At 36.2% G+C, this 12,793-nt stretch overlaps 1 protein-coding gene across 5 annotated transcripts in view; it reads right to left on the bottom strand.

The window, feature by feature from the left end:
- The window catches only part of TFG (trafficking from ER to golgi regulator), a 45,437-nt gene that overhangs the window by 30,567 nt on the left and 2,077 nt on the right, over positions 1–12,793 (bottom strand). For 3 of the 5 annotated variants that reach the window (XM_007469973.1, XM_007469974.1, XM_007469975.1), the window contains 3 exons: positions 9,536–9,762; positions 5,949–6,032; positions 81–227 (listed from right to left, as the gene is read on the bottom strand). In XM_007469973.1, the coding sequence (XP_007470035.1) occupies positions 81–227; positions 5,949–6,032; positions 9,536–9,719 (415 nt within the window). In that variant the 5' untranslated portion in view covers positions 9,720–9,762. Of the gene's footprint in view, positions 1–80; positions 228–5,948; positions 6,033–9,535; positions 9,763–12,793 lie in introns of those variants that run through there. The other 2 variants (XM_007469976.1, XM_007469977.1) reach the window with 1 other exon arrangement.

Here is a 12,793-nt window from a genome sequence, read left to right as displayed (position 1 = left end):
TGCTGAAAAAGAGTTAGAAAACAAAATCTGCAAAAACATATAAAAAGGATAAATCAGAATAAAATGACTTCATGGTCTACCATTTGCAGGAATGTTGGTGGATGGTCCCGGTTCTCCAGGTGGTTCCAAGCTATCCAATAAGCGATTTACTTTATTTCGAAGTTCTATCAGTTCTCGACGAAGATATTTCACCTGACTTGATTCAAGGGGCCTTGGTTGGCCATTAACTGGAAGAAAAGCATTAATTTTCTTAAAATTAGAAAATATTCTTCAGTAAGGATATCAGTAGAATAATATGCAATAAGGAAAAATCAAAGTAACTTCTTTAAAAAGTTAAACAAAATCAAACAAGATACCTATTGATATCATTCAAATAACTTTTTAAGGAAAGGATTCTTCATTGCTACTTACTAATTTTTGGAAAAAATAAATATTCGTTAGTCTTTGCTGATGCCAGATCTATGGCTTACAACCCATAATGGTAAAACAAAACAAAACAAGTTAATTAAAAGAATTCAACTACAGTGAAATAAATTAAAAATACAGAAAGCTTTAATATATTTTTAATAGAAATTATGTACCTTCAAAAGCTCATTTTATTTCACACAATTCTTTTATAGCCTTAAAATATTCAATAAACACCTTATTAAAGTTACAATATGACTGTAGGTTTTTATCATTCTTGCCTACTTCTGACCTAAAAACAAGAAAAATTAGCTACCTAAAATAACTGACCTAAAAAGTAACCTATTAAAAAAAAAAAGCAGAATTCATAAATTCACATCACCACTGCCCTTCAAAGTAGTTACTTCAAAAGCAGCACATTAGCCACAAAAAGTCAGATTATTCAATAATCATTGTTTTTTTAAACAAAGGCAATATTACCTCATTTAATTACCCATTTTGTGCAAATGACTTTCAGCTGACTAAAAAATAATCCTTCATCCAGCAACAAAGACCGTCACCACTGAGATTGTTAATTTTAAAATTTTTAATTTATTAATTCACAAGGCTCTGAATGCAAACCTCAAGATAGGAGGTGAAAAATTAAACTAAACTCAAATGTTTTTTATGCATTGTCAGTACACATATATACAGATTCCTAAGGCACCAAATTAGAAAAGGAAATCTATTTGAAAATAAAGGTTCAGTGAGATTCTTTGTAAAATATGTTTCAAACATCAAACCACCAATATAAGCTTTTAAAAGACAATCCACCAGTATTTTACATACTCCCTATAATAGTTATGCGGAAGTTCAATATAATTTACCTGTATCAATGTCTGGCTTTTACTGGGTATTACTGTTTTTCTCTAATAGCTGAAAAGAAGAAAAGCAGCTCCTGACAGCTAAGAACTGGCCCAGTACTGTAGGACAGGCTTGAGTGTTGCTAGAAGCTGGCAAGGCACTGACAAATAGGTTGTGGTGTTCTCTTGTTGAACATAAACAATTTCAGAAAACACTGACAGTACATCAAATACATCTCAATAAAATTTTCAAAATTTAAAAAACAAAGAACACGAACAATCAGAAAAGATCACTGTGGGACTGTGATAGCTCAAGACAAAAAAGAAAGCCAGTCTATTATCATGTGAGAACTAGACAAAAACAAGAATGTTGACCAAACCACAAAAATGACCAAACATCCCTGGCTAATTATGCGTGACTGTTGCGGTTTTACCAATCACAGCTTTAGCCTCAATTCACTACCCCCACCAAAGCCCCATTCCTTGAACCTTATCCAAAATCATCTAACACAAGCCCAAGCCTATGAAAATTCCTTTCTAACACGTTTTTACTGACAGCCTACTGTTCTCCATGGTGTTCATTCTCCCTCATTGCAATGTATTTGAAATTAAGCCCCATTTCATTCCTAAAACCGCTTACTTGTGCCTTCTTTTTTCTTAAGTAATCTCAATAGAGGTTTGCTAGTTGTATATTTTCAAAATTGATGATCCTATCAATTCCCCAACTTCTAGTTCATTTCTGCTCTTTATTATTTTCTTCCAAGTTATCTGGACTTATTTTGTCCTTTTTCTTTTTAGCTTTAGCATGCTCTAAAAACTATGTCATATAAAAGTCATCACTGGGCTTCCCTGGTGGCACAGTGGTTGAGAGTCCACCTGCCGATGCAGGGGACACGGGTCTGTGCCCTGGTCCGGGAAGATCCTGCATGCCGCGGAGCGGCTGGGCCTGTGAGCCATGGCCGCTGAGCCTGTGCGTCCAGAGCCTGTGCTCCACAACGGGAGAGGCCACAGCAGTGAGAGGCCCGCGTACCGCCAAAAAAAAAAAAAAAAAAGTTATCACTAATTATTTCTAATTCGTATTATGATTTCTTCTTTGATATGTTACTTAAAAGCATATTTTTATCTTCAAAAGTATGAGAGTTTGGGTTCTTTTTTGTCAAATAGTTCCTAATGAGACCAGAGAATATGATCTCTAGAATATTCCCTCCCTGATATTTATTGAGACTCATTAGAAAACCTAGTACATGGTCAGCTTTTATAAATATCCATATGCACTAAAGAAAAACTGAATCCTGTCCTGATTGCTAGATGTATAAGATCAAGCCTGTATTTGTTCTGTTTAAAGTTTGAGGCTGCTTAAACCTATCAGTTTCAGAGAGAAGCATATTGAAAGCTCTCTTATGAATTTTTCCTTCTTCCATCAATTTTTCCTTGAGGAAAATCTAAGGCTATGATGTGTAAGTGTTCAGAATTATTATATCTTCCCAGAGAATTATTTTTTATCATGATGAAGTGACTATTACTAATAAGTTTTCACTTAAGAGTCTACTCTGTTATACTATAAACTAGCCTTGAGTTTGTCTAGTATACAAACTTTTCTAGCCCTTTACTTTCCAACTCTGCATAATAATCTTTTGGTATGTCTCTTATAATCAGCATGTAACAAAACTGTTTAATCAATAAAAGCATCTGTCTTTTAACTTGTATGTTTAGTCTGTTTATGTGTACTGTGGTTAGTATTTTGTGCTACTTTCTATTTTTCAAGCTTTCTATGCTTCTTTTCCTCCTTCCTCACCACCTAGTTAACCAAGTAAGTGCCCTTTGTTTCCTTCTTTTCCCTCTACCGGCTATTTCTAGTCTTTCAATAATCCCTCTTACATTTTAGTAAAGCATACTTCAATTTTAAAAACCTAAGTTAATTACTATCCTCCTCCCAAAGAATCCAAGTCTTTAAAGTATTTTAATTTCTATCATCCTCTCCTGTCTTACATATAGTTATTGCTCAGTATTTTTGTCCCATCTTGTTTCTATATTCCTAAAACTACTATTTAATAATCAGTGCTCATTTAAATTCACACATTAACCAGTTTATTTGCTCACAATTTCTTGCATCTTTTACCATTCTTCAGACTCAATTTCCTTCTTGCTGACAAACCATTTTTAAAAATTCTTTTAACAAGTGTCCGTGACGCTTGTTAAATTCTGTCTTTGTTTGAAAATGTTATTTCCCCTTATTCCTTAAGTTTAGCAGACTACAGAATGCTACTTTTCTACCCATCTTTTTCTGAACAGTGGAAGATGTTATTCTATTGTCTTCCAATTTCTGTTATTGTTACTGTGAAGAAGTCTACCAACAGTCTAATTGTTTTGTAGGTGATCAGTCACAGGCTGATTCACTCAGGCTACTTTTAAGATTATCTCTTTGTCTTATATATTCTCCAGCTTCATGACAACACATCCAATGGAGATTTATTTTTACTTACCCTGCTCAGGACTCACTGTGCCTCCTGAAACTGAGGGTTTATATCTTTTATATAATTCTGAAAAATTCTTTAGTCATTACTTCCTCATATACTTCCACTCCCCTATTCTCTCCTTCTTTAAAGTCTTAATGGAAATAAGCTGGACTTTCTCAAATTCCCTCTCATTATTCTCCATCTCTGTGTTTTTGTGCTCTATTCTGTCATTTCTTTAGACCACCTTCCACTTTACTAATTCCCTCTTTGGCTGTGACTAATCTGCTGTTCGAACTCACCACTTAGTATTTAATTTCAATTTTAATTGACTAATATTTTTCATTTCCACAAGTTACCTTAAGTTCTTTTTTATGGGGGGGTATTGATGTATAGCTGATTTACAATGTTGTGCTAGTTTCAGGTGTACAGGTGTACAGCAGTGATTGTTTCATATATATATATCTTTTCCAGATTCTTTTCCATTATAGGTTATTACAAGATGGTTGAATCTTGTAATACAGTCCCCTGTGCTATACTGTAGGTCCTTGTTATTTATCTACCTTAAGTTTTTAATCGGTTCCTTTTTCCATAGTGCCTAGTTCTTATACTCTTATTTCTTCTTTTATGTCCAATAACTTTTAATATATATTTTATTATCACTTCTACTAACTGAAGTTCTTGGAAATCTAATCCTACTATTAGTTGTATCTATTGTTTCTTGCTTACATGGATGTTTCATGTGTCTTACAGTTTTGACCTCTAAGTTCATCAACAGGATTTTATCTGTGAGAAGCCTATGTGATTTGAACTGAGAACATACACCCTCCAGAGAGATTTCTGCCTTTGTTTCTTGCAATTTTTCGTGGTAGTATCTGGGCTTGGGAGTTCCCAAAGGACCACTGGTTATGAATCTTCAAGGGAGCCTTTGCAAGCCCCTGGCATCCCAGGGTATATGAGAATTTCCCCTGTCAATTCCTTGACTCTACCAACAAAGAGATATTTTTCTTCTATAATATTCTTTTTGAGAGTATAGCCACTGAGGGTCTAGGACCCAAGGCCTATACCACGTAGATACCAAATGACAAATCCTTAGATTATGTACACTAAAACCTTCACCATCGCCACCAAAAGCATCCCAAGTCTCAGCTTTTGGTACTTCAGGTGCTGGTTTTTAACTCCAACTATATTTTGGTCCCTGACATTTTCCTCAAGTTCTTGAGCAAGCTCAGGTGTCTAATTCAAAAAATATATTTGAAATAGTTTATTTAGCACATCCTCAATGTTTCTGGGATGAAGATTTTCAGTTTACCTAATCTGCTTGATAGATGGCCAACAGTGGTTAAGTATTTTAGATTCAATATTGTGAAAAGATACCTTTTATTTAAAAACATTTTTAACAGTTTTTGTTATTAGCATTTTAAAATGATTCATGTTCACCCTTCCTAGATGGAGAGAAAATAAATACAAATTAAATCAATTGGGCATGATCATATTTCATGGAACTGTAATGGTCAGTGCCACATAATTTTTTTTTTCTGTTAAGCTTATTACAGTTTGTTTCCTCTGACAAACACCCAGTTTGCCTGAGTTTTAAAAGGGTATTTCCTTTGCCCCACTTGAGCCACAAAATTTTTTTAAAATGCTAACCAAAACATCCAGAAAAAAAGTCCACATTTTATTTTTCACATAATCATACTACCACTTTAACTCTGCAATCACTTCTATCTTGTCCCTTAAGCGTTCTGCCTTGCAAATCTGTCATGATCTATAAGAAAACAAAATCTAATAGATTAAAATTAGTCTTATATTTGTTTTTTATCAGAACTATCTCTAATCTTTAAGTACTCCTTGAAAAATAATTTCTAAAAAGTATCAGGCCTATATGTTAAACCCTGAGAATAAGTAAAAACATACTACATTAGAAAAGACAATTATATATTCTTAGAGAACTAAACTTAATAAGTGTAGTTTTAACACTGCAATTATTTTCAGTCCTGGAAACACTTATACAAGTGGCACACATTACTATTTAGGGTAACTGAGCAGATGGGTTATTTAAAATATGTCTACTTTCTACTAATCTTCAAAGACAAAGAATATAGTTAAGCCTTAATAATTTAAAAATTCTGATATAGCTGAAAAGTTACCACTTAATTCTGAGTCTTTAAAACGAAAAAAGCTAAACAGTTTTTCATAAAAATACAATGAATAAAATAGTAAATTTATTAGAAAGTTTACCACTTACCAAATAACGTCAGTTTCAGTATCCTACTACACTGAATTGCAAAGGAAAGGTCAGAACTATCAAAAATTGTTATAAGATCTCCATCTGAAACAAACAAAAAAAAGTCTCAGATTTGAATTAGTAGTAAACTAGGATATATGTTCAATTAACATGCAAAATGTAGATCACAGAGCATAATTAGCATCTCCCATAAAAACCTTAAACAAATATAAAGGATCTAGGAAAGATGTATTTGTTCAAATGATACTAAATCAATTTCACTTATTACTTTTATGGCAAGATATTTATCATATACTCAGAAGAAGAGCCAACAAACACATAGCTAAGATTAATACATTAAGTAATCTTTTACTAGTCACCAGGAGATTACAGTTTAGACTGAAATCTTTTCCATTCTAAAAAATTTAAATGTATTTATCAGAAATTAAAGTAATAAAGACTTACCTGGTGACGCAGTGGTTAAGAATCTGCCTGCCAATGCAAGGGACATGGGTTTGAGCCCTGGTCCGGGAATATCCCACATGCTGCAGAGCAACTAAGCCTGTGTGCCACAACTACTGAGCCTGCACACCACAACTACTGAGGCCACATGCCACAACTACTGAAGCCCATGCACCTAGAGCCTGTGCTCCACAACAAGAGAAGCCACCACAATGAGAAGTCTGCACACAGCAAGGAAGAGTAGCCTGTGCTCGCCCCAACTAGAGAAAGCCCACGCACAGCGACAAAGACCCAACACAGCCATAAATAATAAGTTTATTTAAAAAAAAAAAATTAAAGTAATAATGATTCTCAAGGTTCAAATTTTAATTCTAAGTACAGTAAAATGCAACTGACACAAATGGAGGGGAAGCCACATACAACAGTAACTAAAAAGTTTGTAAAAAAAAATTTTTTTTGCAGAATTGTCCTAATAAATGGATAGACAGTGGAGTCTTCCAGGTCCCTGACCATCTCGATGCTGAGATGGAAACTATCAATTCTCCACAGGAAAAATATTCATATACACAAGATTCTGAAATACCCTAGATCCCAAGGATAAAGAATACTATAATTAGCATATCAACTGCCTGTTCAAAAGCTTTCAAAGGGCTAGGAAAAAAATTGCTAGAGAGAGAAAGAACAGAAAAGCAGCCACAGCAAGGAACTGATCAGGGGCCTCTGCAAGGTATCTTCGACACAGCTGGGGGGAAGGAGGGTGCCTGGGGAGGCTGAGAGGCTGCTCCAGCGATGCTCTGCTACACCAATTTTAACACTGATTAGGCAGACTTATTTTGGACAAAGATGGCAATAAAAGCCATAACTGAGGATTTTATCATTGTTTTTTGCTCTTTACAGCCACATCCATTTTGTATAACAAAAACATCTAATGCTCAACTTCAGGGATTCTACTCATACACATATTTTTAAGAAAATAAAGTATATATGTAAAAGAAGGAAACTTTCTATAACTGCCTTTTTCTTTTCTGATTTCCACAACAGAAACAATATCTTTGACGGCAGGAACTCTTTACCTAAGTCAGTCCTCTATCCTCATGCCCAACAGTCTATGGAACACAAATCTGTACAATTCAAAGCACTCAAAAACACGATGGGGTTCCCTGGTGGCGCAGTGGTTGAGAGTCCGCCTGCCGATGCAGGGGACACAGGTTCGTGCCCCGGTCCGGGAAGATCCTACATGCCGCAGAGCGGCTAGGCCCGTGAGCCATGGCCGCTGAGCCTGTGCGTCCAGAGCCTGTGCTCCGCAACGGGAGAGGCCCCAACAGTGAGAGGCCCGTGTACCGCAAAAGAAAAACAAAAAACAAAACTAAAAAAACACGATGAAAAACAAATTCAATGTGATAACTAGATGTGGAAGTTTCAACAATGAGGATACCCAAAGCTAAGGGGTTACAAACTGCAACCAATGGACAAACCCTTGTTTACAGGACCTCAAACTAAGAATGGTTTTTATATTTTTAGAGGTTCTAGAAAAAAGAAGATGAGACAGAGGCCTTATGTGACCCACAATGCTAAAATATTTATTATCGTATCCTTTGAAGAAAAAGTTTGCTGACCCTTCCCTAAACAAAAATAAGAGAGTTAAGAGAGAGCCAGTAAAACAGTAAACTCAGTTTAAGATATGCCAAGTTTGAGGTAAGAGCAAATCATCTGAGGTAAAACCATTAAAAACGAGTTGCAAAGTCAAAAAAAAAAAAAAAAAGGACAAACTGATCAAATTTAGGCACACATTTGGAAGTCAAACAGTTGAAAGTCAATGTATTTTAAGTAGATGAGATTACTAGGGAAGAGAACAGGAAGAAAACTGCTCTCGTTTTTTGTTCCTTAACATGGGTGACCCTCAAAAATTAGTTCTGGGTACCATTAGATGACACATTGCAAAAAATGAAAGGAGAATTACACCTGTAGTGAAATAATCAGCTTAGCTGATCATCAATGATTTATACCCCCCTTCCTCAGTGTAAGTTGTTGGAAAGTGCCTGTCCAACCAGGGACATTTCCCAACCTACTGACATCGACACAGTCATGTGACCAATGTGATTTGAGCAGAAACTAGGCCTAGAGAGTACAATCTCCCATGTGACCCTCTACACTCTGTCTTCATGTAGCTGCTTGCTGGGTGTCAGTGGTCAAGGTGAGCTTGTAAGCCATGTGTTGAATATATCAGAGCTGGGTCCCTGTCAACCTGGGTCCCTGAATGATTTCTTGAGTGTTAAACCATTGCGATTTTAAGATCCCTGCTGTAACAGCTGGCATTACTTCAAGCCAACACACAGAGAGAAACAGAGAAGAAGCTATTAGTGATAAGAAGAAAACTGAGACAGCACAGTGTCAGAGATATTAAGGGGTAAGAGTATTTAAAAAAGGATGGTGTGGATAGCAGTGCCAAGTATTGAGATCAAGATGAAATAGACTGGAAATAAATTCAGCGATAAGAAAGATACTGGTAACTACCTAAAGCACAATTATCAGTAGAGATGTTAACAAAGAAGACAGGTTTAAAGAGAAAGAAATAAAGACAGTCTACTACTATAATTCTACTATGTCTTTGATGAAACATTTGTCATATAAAACCCATCTCCATAAAAAGTTTTGTGGTACAATGAGCCTGAGAACACTGCATAAACTGACATTGTACATCAGTGTATTACATGTTCTGAAAATTCCTGCAATAAAGAAATACATTTGTCTTTTTTTAAACCAGCTTTCCCATACTTAGTTGACCATGAAATCCTTTCTCATTCAATACCTACTAACATCCCTTCCACTTTGGGAAACACAAGTAAAAGTTTGGTTTTAAAGCAAAACGGAAGCCAGAATTTGCACAGGCATAAGAGAAAAAAAAATGGCTTGTAAAAATGTGTGAAAGTGTCCTATCACTTAAAACCCCCTTCTAATAATAAATCACTTAGCTATTTTTAACTTACAAAAGAATTATAACTACATGAACATTCCATTAAATAAAAGAAAGTGGTACTCAATTACCATGGAAGGAAACAATTTTTATTCTGATTTCAATGAAAAATGGACAAAAGAACACATATAATATTTAGACTTTTAAAAACTAACTTGAGAAACACTCTTACCTTCATCTTTATATTTTATTGTAACTTCATCATTACTCAGAAGTTTTCCTCTGAAGACTCTCTGCATCATTAGCACTAATTCATCATAAGTAATATCTTCATTGTGAATGGGAATTCGTCGAATATCCTCTCCAAGTTGAGCTTTGATGATTAGCTTCCCACTCAGATCCAACTGCCCATTCATGGTGGACTCCAGGATGTTCTATATATACAACTCTAGAGAAAGACTGACAAAATGGTTTTGATGATTAAACAGCTATAAAACATATTTTAAAAGTTGAAAAGCAAAGCTATGATTAGAATCTAAGAAATTCTGGCCTTCAAAGGAGATCCACTGTTCCAGCGTTACCATATTCATGTTAAAATGGTCTGGAGGAACTTCCCTGTTGGCAGAGTGGTTAAGAATCTGCCTGCCAATGCAGGGGACACGGGTACAAGCCCTGGTCCTGGGAAGATCCCACATGCCGCAGAGCAATTAAGCCCATGCACCACAACTACTGAGCCTGCGCTCTAGAGCCAGCGCGCCACAACTACTGAGCCCGCGCGCCCAGAGCCCATGCCCTGCAACGAGAAGCCACTGCAATGAGAAGCCCGCGTGCAGCAAAGACCCAATGCAGCTTAAAATAAATAAATAAATTTATTTTTAAAAAATGGTCTGGGGCTTCCCTGGTGGCGCAGTGGTTGAGAGTCCGCCTGCCAATGCAGGGTACATGGGTTCGTGCCCCGGTCCGGGAAGATCCCACATGCCGCGGAACAGCTGGGCCCTTGAGCCATGGCTGCTGAGCCTGCGTGTATGGAGCCTGTGCTCCGCAATGGGAGAGGCCACAACAGTGAGAGGCCCGCGTATCACAAAAAAAAAAAAAAAAAAGGTCTGGAGGTGGCTTTATTATAAGCCTAAGAAAATAAGTTTTATTATTTTATATCTATTATTATTTTACCCATATATTTAACTGCTTATCTGATTTAGATTTCTTACTTAACATGTCTAGAACAAAGTCCTCATCTTCCCCTCAAAATCTGCTTCTCCTGTAGTCTTCTCCATCTCAGTTAATAACAATTCTCCTTCTAAGTTGTTCAAGATAAAAAAAAAAATCTTGGTTTCTCTCTTTTCCTCACACCTTACATACACCAAATTGCCAACAAATCTAGTTGCTACAACCTTTAAAATATCTCTAGAACGCAGTCACTTTAGTACCTTCACCTCTATCAACTTAATCCAAGCCACCATCATCTATTGCCTGGATTATTGCAAAAGACTCCTAACTGGTCTGCCTGCCCTTTACCTTTGTCTGCTTTTAATCTATTCTCAACACATCAGAGTTATCCTGTTAAATAAAATCTAGTATCGCTACTTCAAAACCTTCCAATAGATTCCCATCTCACTCTTGGTAAAAGCCAGAACTACAAGGTCATGACCTGATCTCTGGCCCCTGGCCAAGTATTTAACCTCATTTCCCACCTCTCTCCCTGGCTACCCTGCTACACTCATACTTCACATTCTCCTTCTCAAGACTTGGCACTTGCTGCTTCCTTTATCTTAAGCCCTTTTCACACCCCTCACATGATTCAGATCCCTGATCAAATGTTAATTTCTCAGAGGTTTTCCCTGGCCATCTAACTTAAAATGGCTTCACTGTCACTTTCTTATCCTGCTTCATTTTTCTGCAAAGCACTTATCACTACCAAATATTAAAAATGTATTAATTTTTTACTGTCTTTTCCACTAGAAAGTAGGGAAATAAATGGTTTTGTTCACTGTATTTCCGGAGCCTAGAACAGTGCCTAGCACACGGTTAATCATTCAATAGCCGTTAAATGAAGGGGAAAATAAATACTGGCTTCCAAACTCTATTAGCCTGTATATACTAACTGCTAGCCCTGAAGAGAAGAGCATGTGTGAACACTAAAATAGTCTCAAATGTTTCTCAATAAAATAAGAAAGACCTCATGAGTATTTTCTTCAATTTTTCTATTTTGGAAACTTGAGGACAAAGAACAAATCAGTGATACCCTCCTGAGCTTTCTAACAAGACTGCCCACTATTGTTTCTACATCTTCCATAACACACCCCTTCCCCAAACCTGAGTGTATGTGATTAGACAGCAAACTTGAAGAATAAGACAGTGTCAGAGAACTAAATACTAACTTGCTATTGAATTTTCCCTTCTTGGGTTGTATTTTAATATTATTTCAGGTTATTCAGTGCACTTCTCCTGTAATGACTCTGTAATCCTAAATTCAAAATAATGTCTGAGGTCTCTAGTAATTTATACCATTACCGTATAACAACAGAAAATACACTTATGCTTAATTAATGTGTTAATATCTCTTCTCAAGGCCTATCTCTTCTTTCCAAGACCAAGATGCCCTTGAACACATTATCTGTAACCACAGAGCATTTCCCTAGCATCAACTCCTTCCTCCTCCTGCCCCAAGCAAATGATCTCTCAGACTATTTAAAGTACCTTATAATCTCCTACTGGACACATTCTGGTTTCAACACCATGCTTTTCTACTAGCAGCTTTCTGTTTTCTCTTCTTAAATGTGGTATTTCATTAACATCATATTTAGTGCTCATAATTCTCTACATTTACTCCTTTGTGTGTGTGTGTGAGAGCACTCCACCTGGCCCCCAACACACCAATGCTTCAAATACTTAAGAAAGTTTTCATGAATCCTAATTCATTTCATGAATAGTACAAATAAATGCCCTAATATTCTTCATATAAATGCCCCATGTCCTTCCAATTAACTACTCCTTAAATGAATGTCTCTAGACCCCCTTGACATCCTCTGAACAAATTAATTTTATGAGTGAATCTTTAATGCCCCATCTTAAAATGGGGCAATAAATACTGAATCTAACACTCTAAGGTCAGTTCAGAACAGAGTGGACTGTGTTCTACGATCTGGATGCTATGCTTGTCCTGACATAAAATAAGAATACAGTTAGCTTTTTATCTGCCAGTTCTGACAAAAGACTTCTCATGAAGACTCTGATTAATTGAAACCTCCATAAAACCCCTTCACCTGTTAGCCAAACCAGCCCTCTTCATTTGGGAAATACTTAAATACCTACTATATGCCAAGCTCTGAAGTATCATTACTTCAACAAGATGGTAAAGATTCCACCTTGTTTGCCTTGCAGCCTGAGAATAATAAAGAACTTCAGCAAATCAATCTATGTAACCTTCTCTTACCTGCAGGATGTGTAAACTGTCAATAATGTAGTTAAGGACCAGGGCTTAGCTTCAGCA

Source organism: Lipotes vexillifer, unplaced genomic scaffold (genome assembly GCF_000442215.2).
Source record: "Lipotes vexillifer unplaced genomic scaffold, Lipotes_vexillifer_v1.1 scaffold1438, whole genome shotgun sequence".
NCBI lineage: Eukaryota > Metazoa > Chordata > Mammalia > Artiodactyla > Lipotidae > Lipotes > Lipotes vexillifer.
This window is presented reverse-complemented; position numbering and strand designations above follow the sequence as displayed.